This window comes from Microtus ochrogaster, linkage group LG8, assembly GCF_000317375.1.
Source record: "Microtus ochrogaster isolate Prairie Vole_2 linkage group LG8, MicOch1.0, whole genome shotgun sequence".
Lineage (NCBI taxonomy): Eukaryota > Metazoa > Chordata > Mammalia > Rodentia > Cricetidae > Microtus > Microtus ochrogaster.
In genome coordinates this window covers 13,802,384-13,818,072 of record NC_022033.1, presented here as the reverse complement: position 1 = coordinate 13,818,072, position 15,689 = coordinate 13,802,384, and the positions used below count along the sequence as shown (strand labels likewise).

At 46.0% G+C, this 15,689-nt stretch overlaps 1 protein-coding gene across 1 annotated transcript in view; it reads left to right on the top strand.

Annotated features, from left to right (window-relative positions):
- Nucleotides 1-15,068: 15,068 nt before the first annotated feature.
- Nucleotides 15,069-15,689, top strand: part of Wfdc13 (WAP four-disulfide core domain 13) — a 1,771-nt gene continuing 1,150 nt past the window's right edge. Inside the window, exon 1 of the mRNA XM_005363138.1 lies at nucleotides 15,069-15,156. Coding sequence (XP_005363195.1) covers nucleotides 15,069-15,156 — 88 coding nt within the window. The remainder of the gene's footprint in view (nucleotides 15,157-15,689) is intronic.

Below are 15,689 nucleotides of genomic sequence, written 5' to 3'. Positions count from 1 at the left end.
GATACTGACGGAAGTGTCTGGGGACGCTTTTTTTTCCTTCCCAGGAGCTGCTGGAGATCAAACATATAAGTTGGGAAATAAAAGTGTGAACCAAGGGGAAGCACCTATAGGTTTTTAAATATTCAGTCTTCTAGTTAGAAGCCCTGCCCTCCACCAGACAGCGTCTGACCTCCAGCTTGGCCTCGTCTTTTTCCCCTGCTGAAGAAATATGTTTCATATGTTCTTCCTTCCCTTGATTAAAAGATAATTCAAACTATCACTTGAGACTTACAAAATCTAAATATGAAATCTTACAGAATTTAAATGCAAAAAAAAATCACAAAAAGGGAAATGAAATCTATCTACTGGTTCCACTCCACTGATGACATATGCTCTCCTCATTTTATATGGACAAATATGTATGAACTGTTTTGATAAAATTTTAATTATGTGGCGTTCTTTCTATTCCTTCTTATTTTATTTCTAATTTTTTGTTAGCCTCTCTATTTTTATTTTTAAGTGTCATTATACATGTACCACATTTTCACCCTTTACATTCCGCTTCCTTTCCCTGCTTCAGATCCATGCCACGCCCCTTCACCTCACTCTCTCCCAAATTCTTGGCTTCTTTTTCTTTAATTATTATTGTTACACACATATAGAAATAAAACCTGCTAGGTTCATTTTGCTGTTGCTCACATGTATATGTGTTTAGGGATGACCTCTTGTGGTTGGATGAACTACCAGGGGCTCATCCCCAGAGAAGGCTGGTCCTCCCGCTCTTGCCAGCTGCTAATTGCCTATAGCTCTTCACCTGAGGGTGGGTCTTGTGAGAGTCCCCTTTCCCACACTGGCATGCCAGTTGGGTGTTGTCACTGCGCCACTTTTGTTTAGACAACCACACTGTTGAGATTTCACGGGCGCAGCTCTCCTGTCATGGACAGAGGACACTCACTGTCTTACAGCAGGCGCCCTGGTCCTCAGCTTCTACAGTTTGTTTAAAAATTGACCCCCAGCGCTTCTCTCCCATCTCCTCCATCTCACTCATGTTCACTCGACCGCAGAATTCTCCTCTGCATCTTTATGTCTCATGTGTTCTATTGTCTTCCTACTCCCTTTCTTTAGAACTCTTTGTGGGGGCGGGCTGGAAGGAGACGAGGGAAGGGAAACTGAGGCCAAGATGTGTAATAAATAAATCAATCAATAAATTTAATTTTAAAAAAAGAACCTCTTTTCACTGCTCAAGAACACCCTTCTATTTTTATGACCTATCTACATTTATTCCCACATAAATAAAAATTAGAATCTGGGCCAGAGAGGTGGTTCAGTAGTTAGAAGTACTTCCTGCCCTCCCAGAGGACCCGAGTTCCATTCCAGCACCTACAGTAGATAGCTCACAACTACCTATCTCTCCAGCTCTAGGGGATCCAAACCCTCTTCTGGCATAGGTGGGCACCTATACCCACACACCATATGCACAAAGATACACACGCATACACATACACTTAAAATTAACTCTTTAAAACAAATTAGAAGTTGGCATTCAAATATGAGAAGGAACATGCAGTGTTTGCCTTTCTGAGTCTGGGATATATTGCTCAGCATAATTTTCAGATCCACCCATTTCCTGAAATTCACACAGTTTCATCTTTGTATGGTTGAATAAAATTCCACTGTGTAAATGCATCATCTTCTCATCTTCCGTTCATCTGTCGACTGGCATCTAGACTGAGTGTCATTTTCTTGCTGTGACGAGGCCACCGACGGACACGGATGTGCAGGCATCTCTGGGGTGGGTAAATGTCCAGGTGACAGAGCTGAGTGATGTAGCAGCTCTAATTTTAGTCTCTTGAGAATCGCCCCGTCGGTTCCCATAGTGGCTGCCGAAGGTTACACTCCCCCCAGCAGTGAGTGAGGTTTCCTCTTTCCCCCGTCCTCCCGGCACTAGTCATTTGTATCTGGATCTTAGTCGTTCTGACTTCTCCAAGCAGCTTTAGCTGGCTCTTCCCTATTATTATCTTAGTCATTCCCTGTAATGACTAAGGATATTGAGCACTTCAAAATACGTATTGGCTCCCACCGTTAGGAATCCCACAAGAGGACCAAGCTGCACAATTGTTACCTATGTGTAGAAGGCCTAGGTCGGACCCATGCAGGTTCCCTGGTTGTCGGTTCAGACTCTGTGACTTCCCATGAGCCCAGGTTAGTTGATTCTGTGGGTTTTCTTATGATGTCCTTGACCCCTCTGGTTCCTACGATCCTTTCTCCCTCTCACTGTCTCTGACGCTTCTATGGCCTTTTGGGACCCTATTCCTCATCCTGGGTCCCCTTATTCAGCCTTAGTACAAAGGAAGGTGCTTAGTTTTACTACGAGCTGCTACGCCACATTTTGTTGGTATCCATGGGAGGCCTGCCCTTTTCTGAACAGAAGTGGATTGTGAAGGGCGAGGGGGAAATGGGAGGAGAGGAGCGAGGGAAAACTGATGTGAAATAAATAAATAGGAGAAAAAATTACTTATTGGCTGTTTATGTTTTTTTTTTTTCCTCTGAGAATTACCTGCTTGGTTCATTGGCCTATTTATTGATAGGCAAGGGATTTTGGGTGTTTAATTTTATAGCTACTATGTATTTTAGATATTAGCCCATTCTTTCATCCTATAAGCTGTCTGTTCCCCTTGCTAACTGTTTTCTTTGGCTTTCAGAAGTGTTGTAACTTTGTAAAATCCCATTTATAATTCCTGGGCGATTTCCTATTGGCGTCCTAATCAGGAAGTTCTTGCTCTGTCTACATCTTGAAGAGGTGTCACTCTGCTTTCTCCTAGTGATTTCAATAACCCAGACAATTTGTTTGTTTGTTTGTTTTTTGTTTTGCAAACAAGATCTCACTGTGTAGCTCTGGCTGGCTTGGAACTCACTATGTAGAGTAGACAGGTGAGCTGCAGACATGAAATCTCAACAGTATTGTTGTCTAACAAAATCCAGGCTGGCCTTAAACTCAGAGATCTATCTGAGTAGGTCTCCTGTATGCTGGGATTAAAGGTATGCACCACCAAGTCCAGCAGCAATTTATATTTTAAATTAGGATAATTTTAATTGATTATTGGCTTGTGTATTCTCTAGAGAATAAAGCTGGAGTTTTATGACTTTGTATTTTTAGGGCTGATGAAATTCCATTGTGCTCCACATTTCCATTGTCCATTCAGCTGTTGATGGGTGTCTAGGCTGATTCTCAGTTGGAGTGGGGTGGAGAGAGGCTAAGCCTTGAATCTCATTGGCCAACCAGCCTAGCCAAAGCCAAGAGTTTCAGGTTCGAAGACTGCTTCCGAATATAAATATTGAGGGTGATGGAGACTATCCACCCAACTTCAACCTCCAGCCTGGGTCCATATCTACACATGTGCCCACGCATACTGACAAACATCACACACAGACACCATGTTCACACTCATACACACTCATGCACAAATGCACAAGGAGACAAAAATTCATTTGAAAAGGAAAACTGCTGGCAATCACGTGGGGAAGAGGTGCTGGGGTCCACAAGGAGACACAGTAGATGACAACTATGCAGAAGGATGACCCACCAGGCGAGCCACTGTCTGATGGATGGTAAACTCACAAACAGGGTGTATGGGCCAATTGACTACAGATGTGATTGATTCTGCCTGTAATTCCCCTGTGATACCCTGATCTCTTCCCACAGCTGTTGGCAGTGTGCTCCTTGTCTACTGAGCATGGTGATCCTGTAAATTGACAGAAGGATAACTTCCCCCTTCGCTGTGTATGCCTGATGAATAAAACAGGTCTCTACAGTTTAGCCTTTGTTCCGCGTGCTGGTGATAGATTTAGAAGCCTGTTTTCCATCATTCGCTAGCTGGCAAGGCAATTAAGGGCAAGTTAGCTAGACTGAAGGTCTCTGTGCACAGATGGCAAGCTAGACTTTTCCCAGATTTACCCAAGAACAGAATTGCAGATGTCTGGTTTGTTACATCAAGGTCTTTCGGACACAGAGGAACACCTTCTCTAGCCAGGCCTGAATGATAACAAAGACCGTGAATATTCCGTATTAAATTTCTTAGCAAGCCTCAGTTTATGGCACAAAATTCAAGGCTCAGTTAACTGTTTATGTTGAAGTCCTAAAATTTACATGGCTAACAGGAACAACAATTAACCAAGTTCAGAGAGAAATGACTTTACATGGGAAAAGTTTCACAGCTAGCCAGGGCCACAGAAGCTGGTCTGGCCTCTCAGCCTTTAATAATAAGGTTACAAGAGTCCCTCCTTGTACTCTGAGGCAACATACAGGATAAGAAAAGCATCTTTATGCTTGGGACTTTTCAATGCCAGCCCTTGTCAAAGAATGCTGAAACACCTGGTGCTCTTTGCCCACCCCCACCACTGCACCCTGCCTTTGTGTTGCCATGATAAACGGCTTTGCTCCTTATCATTTACTCAAGGAATGCATTATGACCCTGAGAAATAGCTTTGCGACTTCTGTACTGCCTAAAGTTTCTTGTTAAATGTGCATATAAGTTGCATGAGCAGAAAATTTTCTTTGCAATAAACAACATGGCTGAAAACCACAACGGAGTAGCAGTTAAGAGCACTGCTGCTCTTCCAGAGGACCCAGGTTGGGTTCCCAGCATTCACATGGCAGCTCACAACCATTGGGGATGCTAGTTCCAGTGGACTTGGGTTCTTGTGGCTCCACAGGCAGTGCATACACACGGTACACAGACACACATGCAGGCTGAACGCTCACATACATAAAAATAATGACTCTCAAAAAAAATAAAAGTTCAAGGTACATGCCAGTCATGGTGGCACACACCTTTAATCCCAGAACTCAGTAGACAGAGGCAGGCAGGTCTCTGTGACTTTGGGGCCAACCTGGTTTACAGAGTGAGTTCTAAGGCAGCCAGGGCTACATAGTGAGATCATGTCTCAAGAATACAAAGAGCAAGGTAGAGTTTTGTGTATGTATGAAAATGTCACAAAGAAAGGGTCAATTTGATTTATCGATCTCATTTCTAAATACTTCAGTGAGGGTCTTCTAACAAAAGGTCAGTTCTCTTACATGACATATTTACCAACGTCATTGAGTTTGATGTTGATAAAATAAACTAAGATCTCCTCTACCTTGAATATTCTGATTCACTGGGACACCCAGAAATACTACTGTTTCTCAGCCTGTGGGTCACAACCCCTTTACCATCCTGCATATCAGGTATTTATACGTTACGATTCATAACAGTAGCAAAATCACAGGTACGAAGTAGCAATGAAGATAATTTTATGGTTGGGGGGTCACCACAACATGAGGAGCTATGCTAAAGGGTCACAACTTTAGTTAGAGAACCACTGTGGGTTTAAGCAATCCCCAAATCACAGTCTCTACAGGCTCAGCCCAGGACCTTGCTCTCTACCTACCTCTGAAGGTGTCTCAGCTACAAGCACTGATAATCATTTGGCTGGCGGAGCTCTCTGCAGTTCCAGGGACAGTGGAACCTCTGCACACAGGGCAAGTAATGAGGGGGACAAACGTCGGCGATTTCAACTTTGATCTTGCTTCGAATTGGGTCAGATCGATCTCAGATCTTAAGGTGGGTACGGGCAGGACCTTGTGCCTGGTTCCTGCTTTTCTTCTTGCTACAGGCAGCCTAGATCGGGCTGGAACAAGATTCACCCCCACCTGACTCCTTCGACAGCACACTCAGAAGCCTGGACGGCTGTGGGAGTGGGAGGAAGGTCCGTACATCTCAGTAGCCCCGTGTGACGCCGTTGCAGAGTGCCACCCACCTTTCTCCTCGTTTCTCTATTGATGGCATCATCCTAACAGTGTCCTGTGGGCTCTATGCTAGGGGGAACATGACTCATCCAAGAGGGGTTAGAAATCAGGATCGCCACATAAATGTCACCCCTAGGCTTGGTGGCCGGAGGGATGACTCAGGGATTGATAGCATTTACAGCTTATAATGTTGTATTTATTGTTACTATTTTTCTGCGGCTGTGGTAGAACACCATGTCCCAAAGCAGTTTATGGAAGAAATAGTTTGTCTTGACTTGGGGGTTCAGAGGGATAACAGGAAGGCATGGGCACAAGGGGCAGGCATGGTGGGAGGACCAAGAAGCTGAAAGGTCCCATCCTCCGCCACGATAACTGGAGAAAGATAACCGGAAGTAGGATGAGGCTGTGAACTCTCAAAGTCCGCTGTTCTGAGCAGCTCAGCGAGGCCACACCTCCCATAACATCCCCAAACAGTACCAACAACTGGGACCAAAGCTTCAAACACATGAGCCTGTGAAGTACACTCTCATCCAAACTACCACAGTGCTCTCGCAGAGGACCCAGGTTTGGTTCCCAGCACCCACAATGCAGCTCCCAACCACCTGCAACTTGGGTGCCAGGGGATCTGCTGTTTACCTGTGTTTATATGCACCACCTATGTGCTGTGCCCATGGAGGCGTCTGATCTCCGGAGGAGCTGGAGTTAACAGCGATTGTGAGTCACCTGATAAGGGTGCTGGGAACTGAACTCAGGTCCTCTAGAAGAGCAGCGAATGTGTTCTGAGACACCTCCCTTAAGTCTATAAATATTTTTAATGTAATGCATGTTGTAAATATTTTCTATGACTCTAATTTTACCGTTTTGGGTTTTTTGTTGTTGCTTTGTTTTGTTTTTTGTAGACAAAATCTTGCTATGTAGTCCCTGATGGCGCCGGACTCACAATCCACCTGCCTCCGCCCCCTGGATAGCAGGTGTGTGCCACCACATCCAACTTCCATTGCGTTTCTTTTCAATTTTATTTGTGTTTATTTTATGTGTGGGGGTGTCTTGGCTGGATGTGTGTCTGTGCATCGTTTGCATGCCTGGTGCCTGTGGAGACCAGAAGAAGGTACTGGATTCCGTGGGACTGGAGTTACATATGATTGTGAGCTACCATGCGGGTGCTGAGAATCAAACTAGGATTCTCCAGGAGAGCAGCCAGTGCCCTTACCCGCTGAGCCACCTCTCCAGCCCTTCTCTGCACATCTCACTGGGACCTGGGCAGCATCGCTCCTTGCACAGGAGATAGTAACCCCTTATCAGGCTCTGTATTGTCAAGCATTACCTCCCACTCCATCGGTTACTTCTTCACACTGTGGCTTCCTTTGCTGGACAATGGCTTCTGAGTTTGTCAATCCAGAGCCACCCTGTGTGAGCTCACCTTCAGCAACATCAGCATGAATCACCTGCCTTTCCCCCTTGGTGTTCTTTTAGGTCAAAAAAGACAGTGAGAGCCGGGCGTTGGTGGTGCACACCTTTAATCCCAGCACTCGGGAGGCAGAGGCAGGCAGATCTCTGTGAGTTCGAGGCCAGCCTGGTCTACAAGAGCTAGTTCCAGGACAGGCACCAAAAACTACAGAGAAACCCTGTCTCAAAAAAAAAAAAAAAAAAAGACAGTGAGAGCAGCAGAGGAGGGCTGAGAAGAGTAGGCACGTTCAGCCAATGGAATGTACTGAAGTCCTTCACGGCAGCCAGACCAACCCAAGCCTTGCTACCAGAGCGGCCATACAGATGAGTGATGAACAGAAGGAGGTGTTGCACAGGTGTGCTCAAGGTTGCCTCTGCTTTCAGGACATGGAGAGAAGTGAGAGACACTAGAGAAAACCCCCACTTTGAGTCATGTTAGTCTCTCACACACACACACACACGCACGCACGCATGCACGCACGCACGCACGCACGCACGCGCGCGCACACACACACACACACACACACCTCAGGTTTGCCACCTGACTTCCCGAATTCATTATCCTCATTATGAATATTTTTTTTATTTGAGACAGAGTATCCCTCTATAGCCTTTGCTAGCCTGGAACTAGCTCTGTAGACCAGGCTGGGCTCAGATTCACAAAGATCTGCCTGCCTCTGCCTCAACCGTGCTGGGGTTAAAAGTGTGCACCACCACACCCAACATTCACTGCGCTCATTATAAACCGACTTCAACCTCAATCCCAAAAGATTGGGACGTGCTGGTAGGTGTGAACAAGTATGGAAACCCGGGCTTAGGCTTACCCTGGGAGGACTGGCTGTGTGAGCAAAACCCACGGGCTGGCAGCGTTCCTTGGGCCACAGTGAGAGAGAAGAAAGAGGAAAGTCCAAGTCTGGAAAGAGCAGGATGCCTGTACGAGATGCCCTGGGTTCTTGGTGGGTACCCACAGTGGGAGTCCAAGAGCCTGGTGCCCGCCATTGGTTCTGCTCCATTTGACAGGAGCAGAGAGTTCAGACTGTAGCGTGGGTGGTATTCCTGCTGGAGTCCTTTTGCCCGTGGCTTGAGGTGAGTTTGGGTTCAGGAAGCACAGCTAACTTCCCCCTCACAGGAGCTACCTGCACAGATTCATAGTAGGCAAGCCATATGCTATGTGGTGGCAGTGGCGTAGACCAAGACAGGGTCCTCTCTCCTGGGCCTGTCTTTTCTGACAGGAAGTGGGAAGCCTTTTCAAGCCTAAAACTCAGATCACAGGACTGGGTCCCATGCACACTGCAGGAGTTTCCTCTGTGCCCAGCACCAAGCCTTAGCTCCAGGTCCCAGGGCAGAGCGGTCATAGGTTGGGATGGCCCAGAGTCAGCACAGTGCTATTTGCAGAACTGAGTGTTCAGAGAAGTACCATCTTTCCAGACCCTCCTTACCCATCACCTACCAGGCATCTTCTTCCATTCTGGGTGCCCTCCCTGTGCCACTGTCAGCAGCAATGTCACAGAGGAACCTAACCGCTTGACTAAAGCAGTGAGCCTAGATTGTGCCCAATGGAGGGAAGGCAGGAAAGGTTTGCATCAGCTCTTTGCTGCCCCTGCTGACTAAACCAGGGAAGAGCAAGAGGCCACCTGTGCTCCACTGCAATGGCCGCTCACCCTGGTACTGTGCCATAGAACTGAGCATCAGCAGGAAGAGCAGCTCCTGTCACCACAGCGTCAGCCTTCTAGCTACAGGCCTTTTCTTGTCTGAGAGTTACCGTTAATTGTGTGTCTAGTGTATAGATATCATGTATAGAAAAGAGACTAGGTAGATAACCAGACAGACAGATCTATTGTGTGGGCTGGAGAGATGGCTCAGTGAGCCTCTGGCCACATCAAGTAGCTCACAACTGCCTGTAACTCCAGTTCTAGAGGGTCTAACACCTACTGCCATACTCACATGCATACACACACACACACACACACACACACACACACACACTGAAACACACAAAAACAAAATAAAAACAAAACACAAACAAATAAAATCTCATTGTGTGGCATTACCATGAACTAACTGCACCATCTTTAAATTTCTGTTTATTTAATAGGAAGAATATTTATCTCATTTTTTTAATTGCTTCTGTTTTTTACCTGTCTTCTGCCATCTTTACTTACCCATGTAAACATTTCATAGTTACTTGTCCTTCAGTGTATGTAGCCCTCTTATCAATGCCTGAGACTATTAATGTCCTGAGTCAATATGAACATTTTTTAACGTATAATTATTTGATCAAAGTAAGAAAATGTTGCAGTTGGCATGTAGAATGTTTCCCCCAGGCTCGTGTGTTTCAACACATCGTCCCCCAGGTGTCTGAAAAGGTTGTGCGATGCCTGTTGGAGGAATTGGGTCCATGGTGCTTGACCTTGAGACTTCCTTGCCCAGCCCCACTTCCTGTTCACACTCTACTTCCTGTCTGCAGATGAAATGTGACCACCTGACTTACTGTTCCTATCATCTACCCTCCCGCTGTCAGGTCTCCCCCACTTTGGTAGAAAGATCTCCTGGAGTTGAAAACCACAGTTAAACGCTTCTCAAATTGCTCCTTGTCAAGTGTCTGGTCATGTGTTGTGTTCTCCCACCTTACATTCCTCTCTCTTCCCAGTCATATCCCTTCCCATCTCCACCCTCTAGTGCTGGGATTAAAGGTGTGAGCCGGCACTGCCTGGTTCTGTTTCTCTTTTAGACTGGATCATTCTCAAGCAGCCCCGGGTGGCCTTGAGCTAACAAAGATCTGTCTGCCTCTGCCTCCCAAGTGCAGGGATTAAAGGTGTGCGCCACCACTGCCTGGCCTCTATGGCTAAGTGATGACTTAGTTCCGCACTCTGATCTTCAGGCAAACTTTGTTAGATCACAAACAAAATATCACCACAGTAGAGGGTGAGGATAAGGTGGTGAGGGAGCCCACAGAGGACTCTCAGAACGCCAGTTGGGAAAAAGCCAATAAAGGATTTCTAAGAGAAAGATTCTTTCTTTTTATTATTATTAATAAAGACCCTTTCAGGTGATACCTTAAGAGAGGATGGACTTTATCTTTCAATACAATGGGGGGGGCAGTAAGAGAGCTATAGAAGTAGAATTTTGTATTCTTTTGAAGCTAAATCTGTGTCCTTTGAAACTAGATTATCTGGAGTGTTCATTATACCCAAATGGGAACTACTGAGAAAATAACTTTAAAATATGCAAAAAAAGAAATGAGGGGATCACAGTGATACAATACAAAGTACCAAACGCAGGCAAAAGAAGTCAGTGTTTAAGTTATCAAATAATAAAAGATAGGACACAACAGAAGCCCTTCCTATAGTAGCCACTTCACATAGAAAGATTAAATTGGTCAGTTATAAGCTATTAGTAATCCAGCCCTTGGGAGACAGAGAAAGGCAGGTCGGTCATAAGGTTAAGGCCAGCCTAGGATACACAGGGAAACCCTGTCAAAGAAAGAAAGAAAGAAAGAAAGAAAGAAAGAAAGAAAGAAAGAAAGAAAGAAAGAAAGAAAGAAAGAAAGAAAGAAAGAAAGAAAGGAAATAAATCAAAGAAAGTAAAGAAAAGAAAGACAACTATCTCCTGTCTAAAAGAAACTACTTCAGGGGCTACAGAGATGGCTCAGTGGTTAAGAGCACTGGCTGCTCCTGCAGAGGACCCAGGTTTGATTCCTAACACCCATGTGACTCCAACCTTCTGTGACTCCAGTTCCAGGGGATCCTACATCCTCTTCTGACCACCATGGGTATTGCAGGCAAACACTCCTACCCAAATAAATAAATCAATCAAACAAAATAAAGAAATAAAAGAAACTACTTTAGCTCTAAAGACTGAAATTCTGAAGAAATGAAAACAGTAAAAAAAAAATGCACTCATAAGTGGATAGTAGCTGTAAAATTAAAGATAACTATGCTACAATCCACAGCCCCAGAGAGAGTAGGTGACAAGGAGAGCTCTAGGAGGGAACACCCAGACCTCCCTGGGAAGGAGAAATAGAAGAGATTCCCTGAGTGGATGACGGGCAGGTGGGGATGGGAACATGAGAGATCAAGGTCAGGGGTCAGAGAGGGAGAGTGCTGAAGGGGACTGCTGGAAAGGGGGGACATTTTGGGGCCAGGTAAAAACCTGGTGCCAGGGAATCTCCCAGGAATCTGCAAGGATGATCTCAGCTAAGACTCTTAGCGATAGCGGACACATAGCCTGAACTGGCCATCTCCTGTGACCAGGGAAGACTTCAAGTGGAGGGATTAGGAAACCAACCCAGCTACATAACCTCCTACCTATAGTCTGTCCTGCCTGTGGGATGTGCTGGGGAAGGGTGGCCTAGAGATCGAGGGAGTGGCCAACCAATGTCTCGTCTAGCCTGAGAGCCATGCCAGGAGAGTGGGCTCACCCCTGACACTGCCTGGAACACCGGGAAACCCAGGATAGAAACAAACACACGGGGCGGGGGGGGGGATGTCAGTGTAATGATGCCTAATTAATTATATCTGCTGTGCTCACAGAGTGGTGCCCAGCCCAATTATCATCAGAGAGCCTTCATCCAGCTATGATGGAAACAGATGCAGACCCACAGCCAAACATTAGGCAGAGCTCAGGGAATCCTGCAGAAGAGGGAGACAAAGGATTGGAGGAGACAGAAGGGGTCAAGAACACCACAGGAAAACCCACAGAATCAACTAACCTGGGTTCATAGGTCTCCCAGAGACTGAACCAAGAATCAGGGAACCACATGGAATTGACCTAGGCCATTTGGCATATATGCTACAGTTGTGTAGCTTGGTCCTATAGGACTCCTAACAGTGGGAACAGGGGCTGTCTCTGACTCTTTTACTGGCTTTTAGAACCCTGCTCTTCATATTGGGTCACCTTGTCTTTTGGTAACCATGGGAGACCTGCCATTTCCTAAGCAGAAACAGAAGAGGAGTGGATTGGGGGGGGGGATGGGGAAAAAAGGAAGGGTGGGGGAGGAGTGGGAGGAAAGGAGGGAAGATAGAAGCTGCCTTTTAGAGAGAGAGATGGAAAGGAAGGGACTCAGGCTGGAAGCTGAAGATCAGCTTGCCTCAGCAGACCAGACAGTGGGAGTGGGCATGGCTTGTCTCTTAAAGGGACAGGATAGATCATTACATTCCCATTTCTTTTTTATAATAAAAAGGCAGGCAGTTAGGCACAACACATTAAAGGAATTGGGGCGGCAGATTCTCAAGACTGCTTCCTGCTTATTTGTGGACATCATCTTAAGAGGGAACCTGAGAAAGCTGGGTGCTGGTCACATTCTGGGGTAGCTGGTCTCTTTGTTCCTGTCCAGTGTTTGTGCTATGTCTGGTGTCTCTTATATCTGTTTAAGGTATTGGCAGAATAGAGGACAAAGTTAAGTTTAGGAGAAAAAAAAAAATTTAGAACCAGAGAATTGAGAGGGATGTATCTGACCTGTTTAAGGTGGATCCTTTGATTCAGCTCCCTGGAACTCACAAGAATTCTTTGGGTTTGTGAAAACAGAAGTTTTCATTTTATTTAAACCATTACATTGGTGCCATCAGACTCAGTAGGCCCTCCCGCACCTCTCCCAGGGTCAGGATCCAGAACCAGGCATTGTTTCCACAACAACCACGTGTTCCATCTGCATGAGCACTGACCTCTACACACACCAGCAGCTTCGGTGGTGAGCTGTCCCCTTCCAGCCCCAACCACAGCCGTCAGGGCTACAGTTGAGCCCTTTGCGCTCTCCATAGCTAAAAACGAGATCAGACGACCGGGGTCAGTCCTCCTACGCTAGCACTGCAAACGCTGTACAGTGTATTTGACTGGGGGCCCAAGGTCCCTCGGATTTTTCTTTCTCCTTTTTTCTCTTCTTTTCCTTTTCTTTTCTTTTGGACCACTCCTCCGTGGTTCCCACCATGAGAGACTGCTCAGAGTGACCTCTAGCCCCTCTGGCTTCTGAGTTACCTTGACTGAAGCCAGTCAGGCTTTAACACCCCGCCTGTAGATAGAGGGCGCTCTTCTCCAAGCTCTGGGGTGTTCACTGCTGTTTCACACCCCACCTATAGAAGGGAGATGTCCCCCTATCAGCCTTGTGTTGTCAGGGGTTTTCACATTTTTAGTTATGGTATAAACCCGCACTCCGTCAGTGTCCCGATGGCTTCATTGTGCTCCACTTTTTCTCAAATTGTCCCTGCCACAGCTCCTGCTGTCAACAAGATTGGTTGGATCCCAGAGGCAGCTATTTTGAATTCCAGCCTTTTGCTCCCCACCACGGCTTGTAGCACAGCAGCTCAGCAACAGGGTGGATCACGCCTCTAGGTCTCTCTTTCAAACAACATGTGACTGCTGCCATTTTGACTGAGGCCAGGTGACCTTACCACCATCTTAACTGAGGTCAGGAGACTTCACCGCCATCTTAACTGAGAGCCAGGTCAGGTGACCAAGTTCTGTCATCTTTACTAAGGTATACCCTGCCTGGTCCCCTGGTTTACTTATGTTTTTGTCTCTAAATTCCTCTTGCTGACTCTGTTGCATGTGTGTTTTACACAGTGGCATGCCTTTGGTAGGGCCCACCAAGAGCATCCATTTTGCCCAATTTCTGCTCACTGTCTGTGTATGTGCATGCATGTAATTTACATGCATCTGTGATTACTGTTAAATGTTATAATTGTCTGTTCATTGCATCTCATTTCAGACTATAAAAACAAAAAGTCTCATGTTTTAAATTAATATGTACTTTTAAGTCTCTTACAAAAATACTCTATATTTAATCCAACTCTGCTTTACCTGTTAAGTTGAGAGCCAGTACAGTCAATCTTGGACCCAGCTCTCCAGGCAGATTGTATACTCTAGCTATACTTGATAAACAGCCCTCAACTGCTCAGAGATCTAGGGAATATAGCATTTAAATATTTAATTATTAAAAGACTTTTCATAACAAAAAGAGACAGGTTGGCTCCTAGCAGCAGCACTCTGTTTCCTCCAAAGACAGAAGACAAATGGGCCCAAAACAACATTCATCTGCACTTTGATTCAACTGCCAAGCACTGACCACTGGGAAAAACTGCCTTTCATTTAAACTGAAGATCACCAGACAGTGGACAGAATCGCTGGAATCGACAGCCTAGCTGCTCAGGTCAAGGTAGGCTTGTCTTCCTACAGTTCACACTAAGACTAAAGCAGAAACACAATGCTCTTAGTTTATGTAGAAAAACAATGAGATTAATTTGACATAAGTTGATGAAATGTTATTTTTGTATTAGGAATGAAAGCCAATTCTCTAAGCCCTGAAAAGAGGTCCTTCTGAGAAAGCTAAAACAGGCTATGCCAAACAGGGAAACTTAGGAAGTTTCCAGCCCAAATCAGACAGCAGGCAAGAACACACACCATCATTTCTAATCTAGCAGTGCACTGCGGGAAAGGGGGCCTGTTCAGCACTCAGAGAGCTGAGAAGGGCATTGAGTTTGAAGAGACCAGCCACACACAGGGAGAATGTACTAGAAAGATTATAGGCAATGGAAGAATGTGGTAGACTAATTAGTTACAGATCCAAACAACAGAGGGGGGGGGAGAGAGAGAGAGAGAGAGAGAGAGAGAGAGAGAGAGAGATTTAAGTTCCATGTGAAAAGGATAAGACAGCAAATCTGGGAACAGGACCTGCCCCTGTAGTGGGCAGGGCTAGGAGGTGTAGGAGATGGTTGGGTCCCGCTGGCTCCGCTTGACTGTAACAGACAAAGAGCCATCCCAGCAGCCATCCCAGAACCTGTTTCCCTCTCTTCTCCTCACAGCAGGGTCTGGGCAAACCCAGCCATCCTCGGCCAGGACTTACACCTGTCCTTCCAGCACCATGACACCTGTGTCACCTGTCCAGCTCCTGCTGGTACTCAGCCTTGCACCCCAGCTGGTGTCTGGAAGTCCCAAGCAATACTTTCTGAGTAGGTGCTGGGCTTGGGCTCCAGGGGAGGGAAGGGGTTCGCTCCCGTGGAAGAGAGAATGTCTCGGGAAGACATGTAGAAAAATTCTCAGTGAACAGAATTGTGCCACGTTCAAGGGTCCAAGCTTTATAGTCCGACAATTCAGGCTAGAAGCTCGGCTCTGCTTCCTTATTGCCTGGCTCCAAACCCTCCAGATAAATGGGTTTGGGTTTTTCGAATGTAACCTCATAATATAAATAATGATATAGAGACAGGGGGAGGGGGAAATGAGCTGGCACATTCTCCATGGAGCACTCTTATTAGACCGCGAGACTTCCCACAAAATGGTAGTTACAATAAATGTCAGCCTCACCCTCCTGACTAATTTCCCTGTCCCTGGGGGATGTTGGGTCCCACTTTACAAGCTTCAAGACAGACAGGACAATGAAGTAGGTGGAAATCAACGTTACAGTCTGTGTAACGTTGGTCTTGGAGGATATGTGGGGAGGGAGGAAAGGGGAACTTTGCATTTTATTTCACTTTTTTTTTTTTTT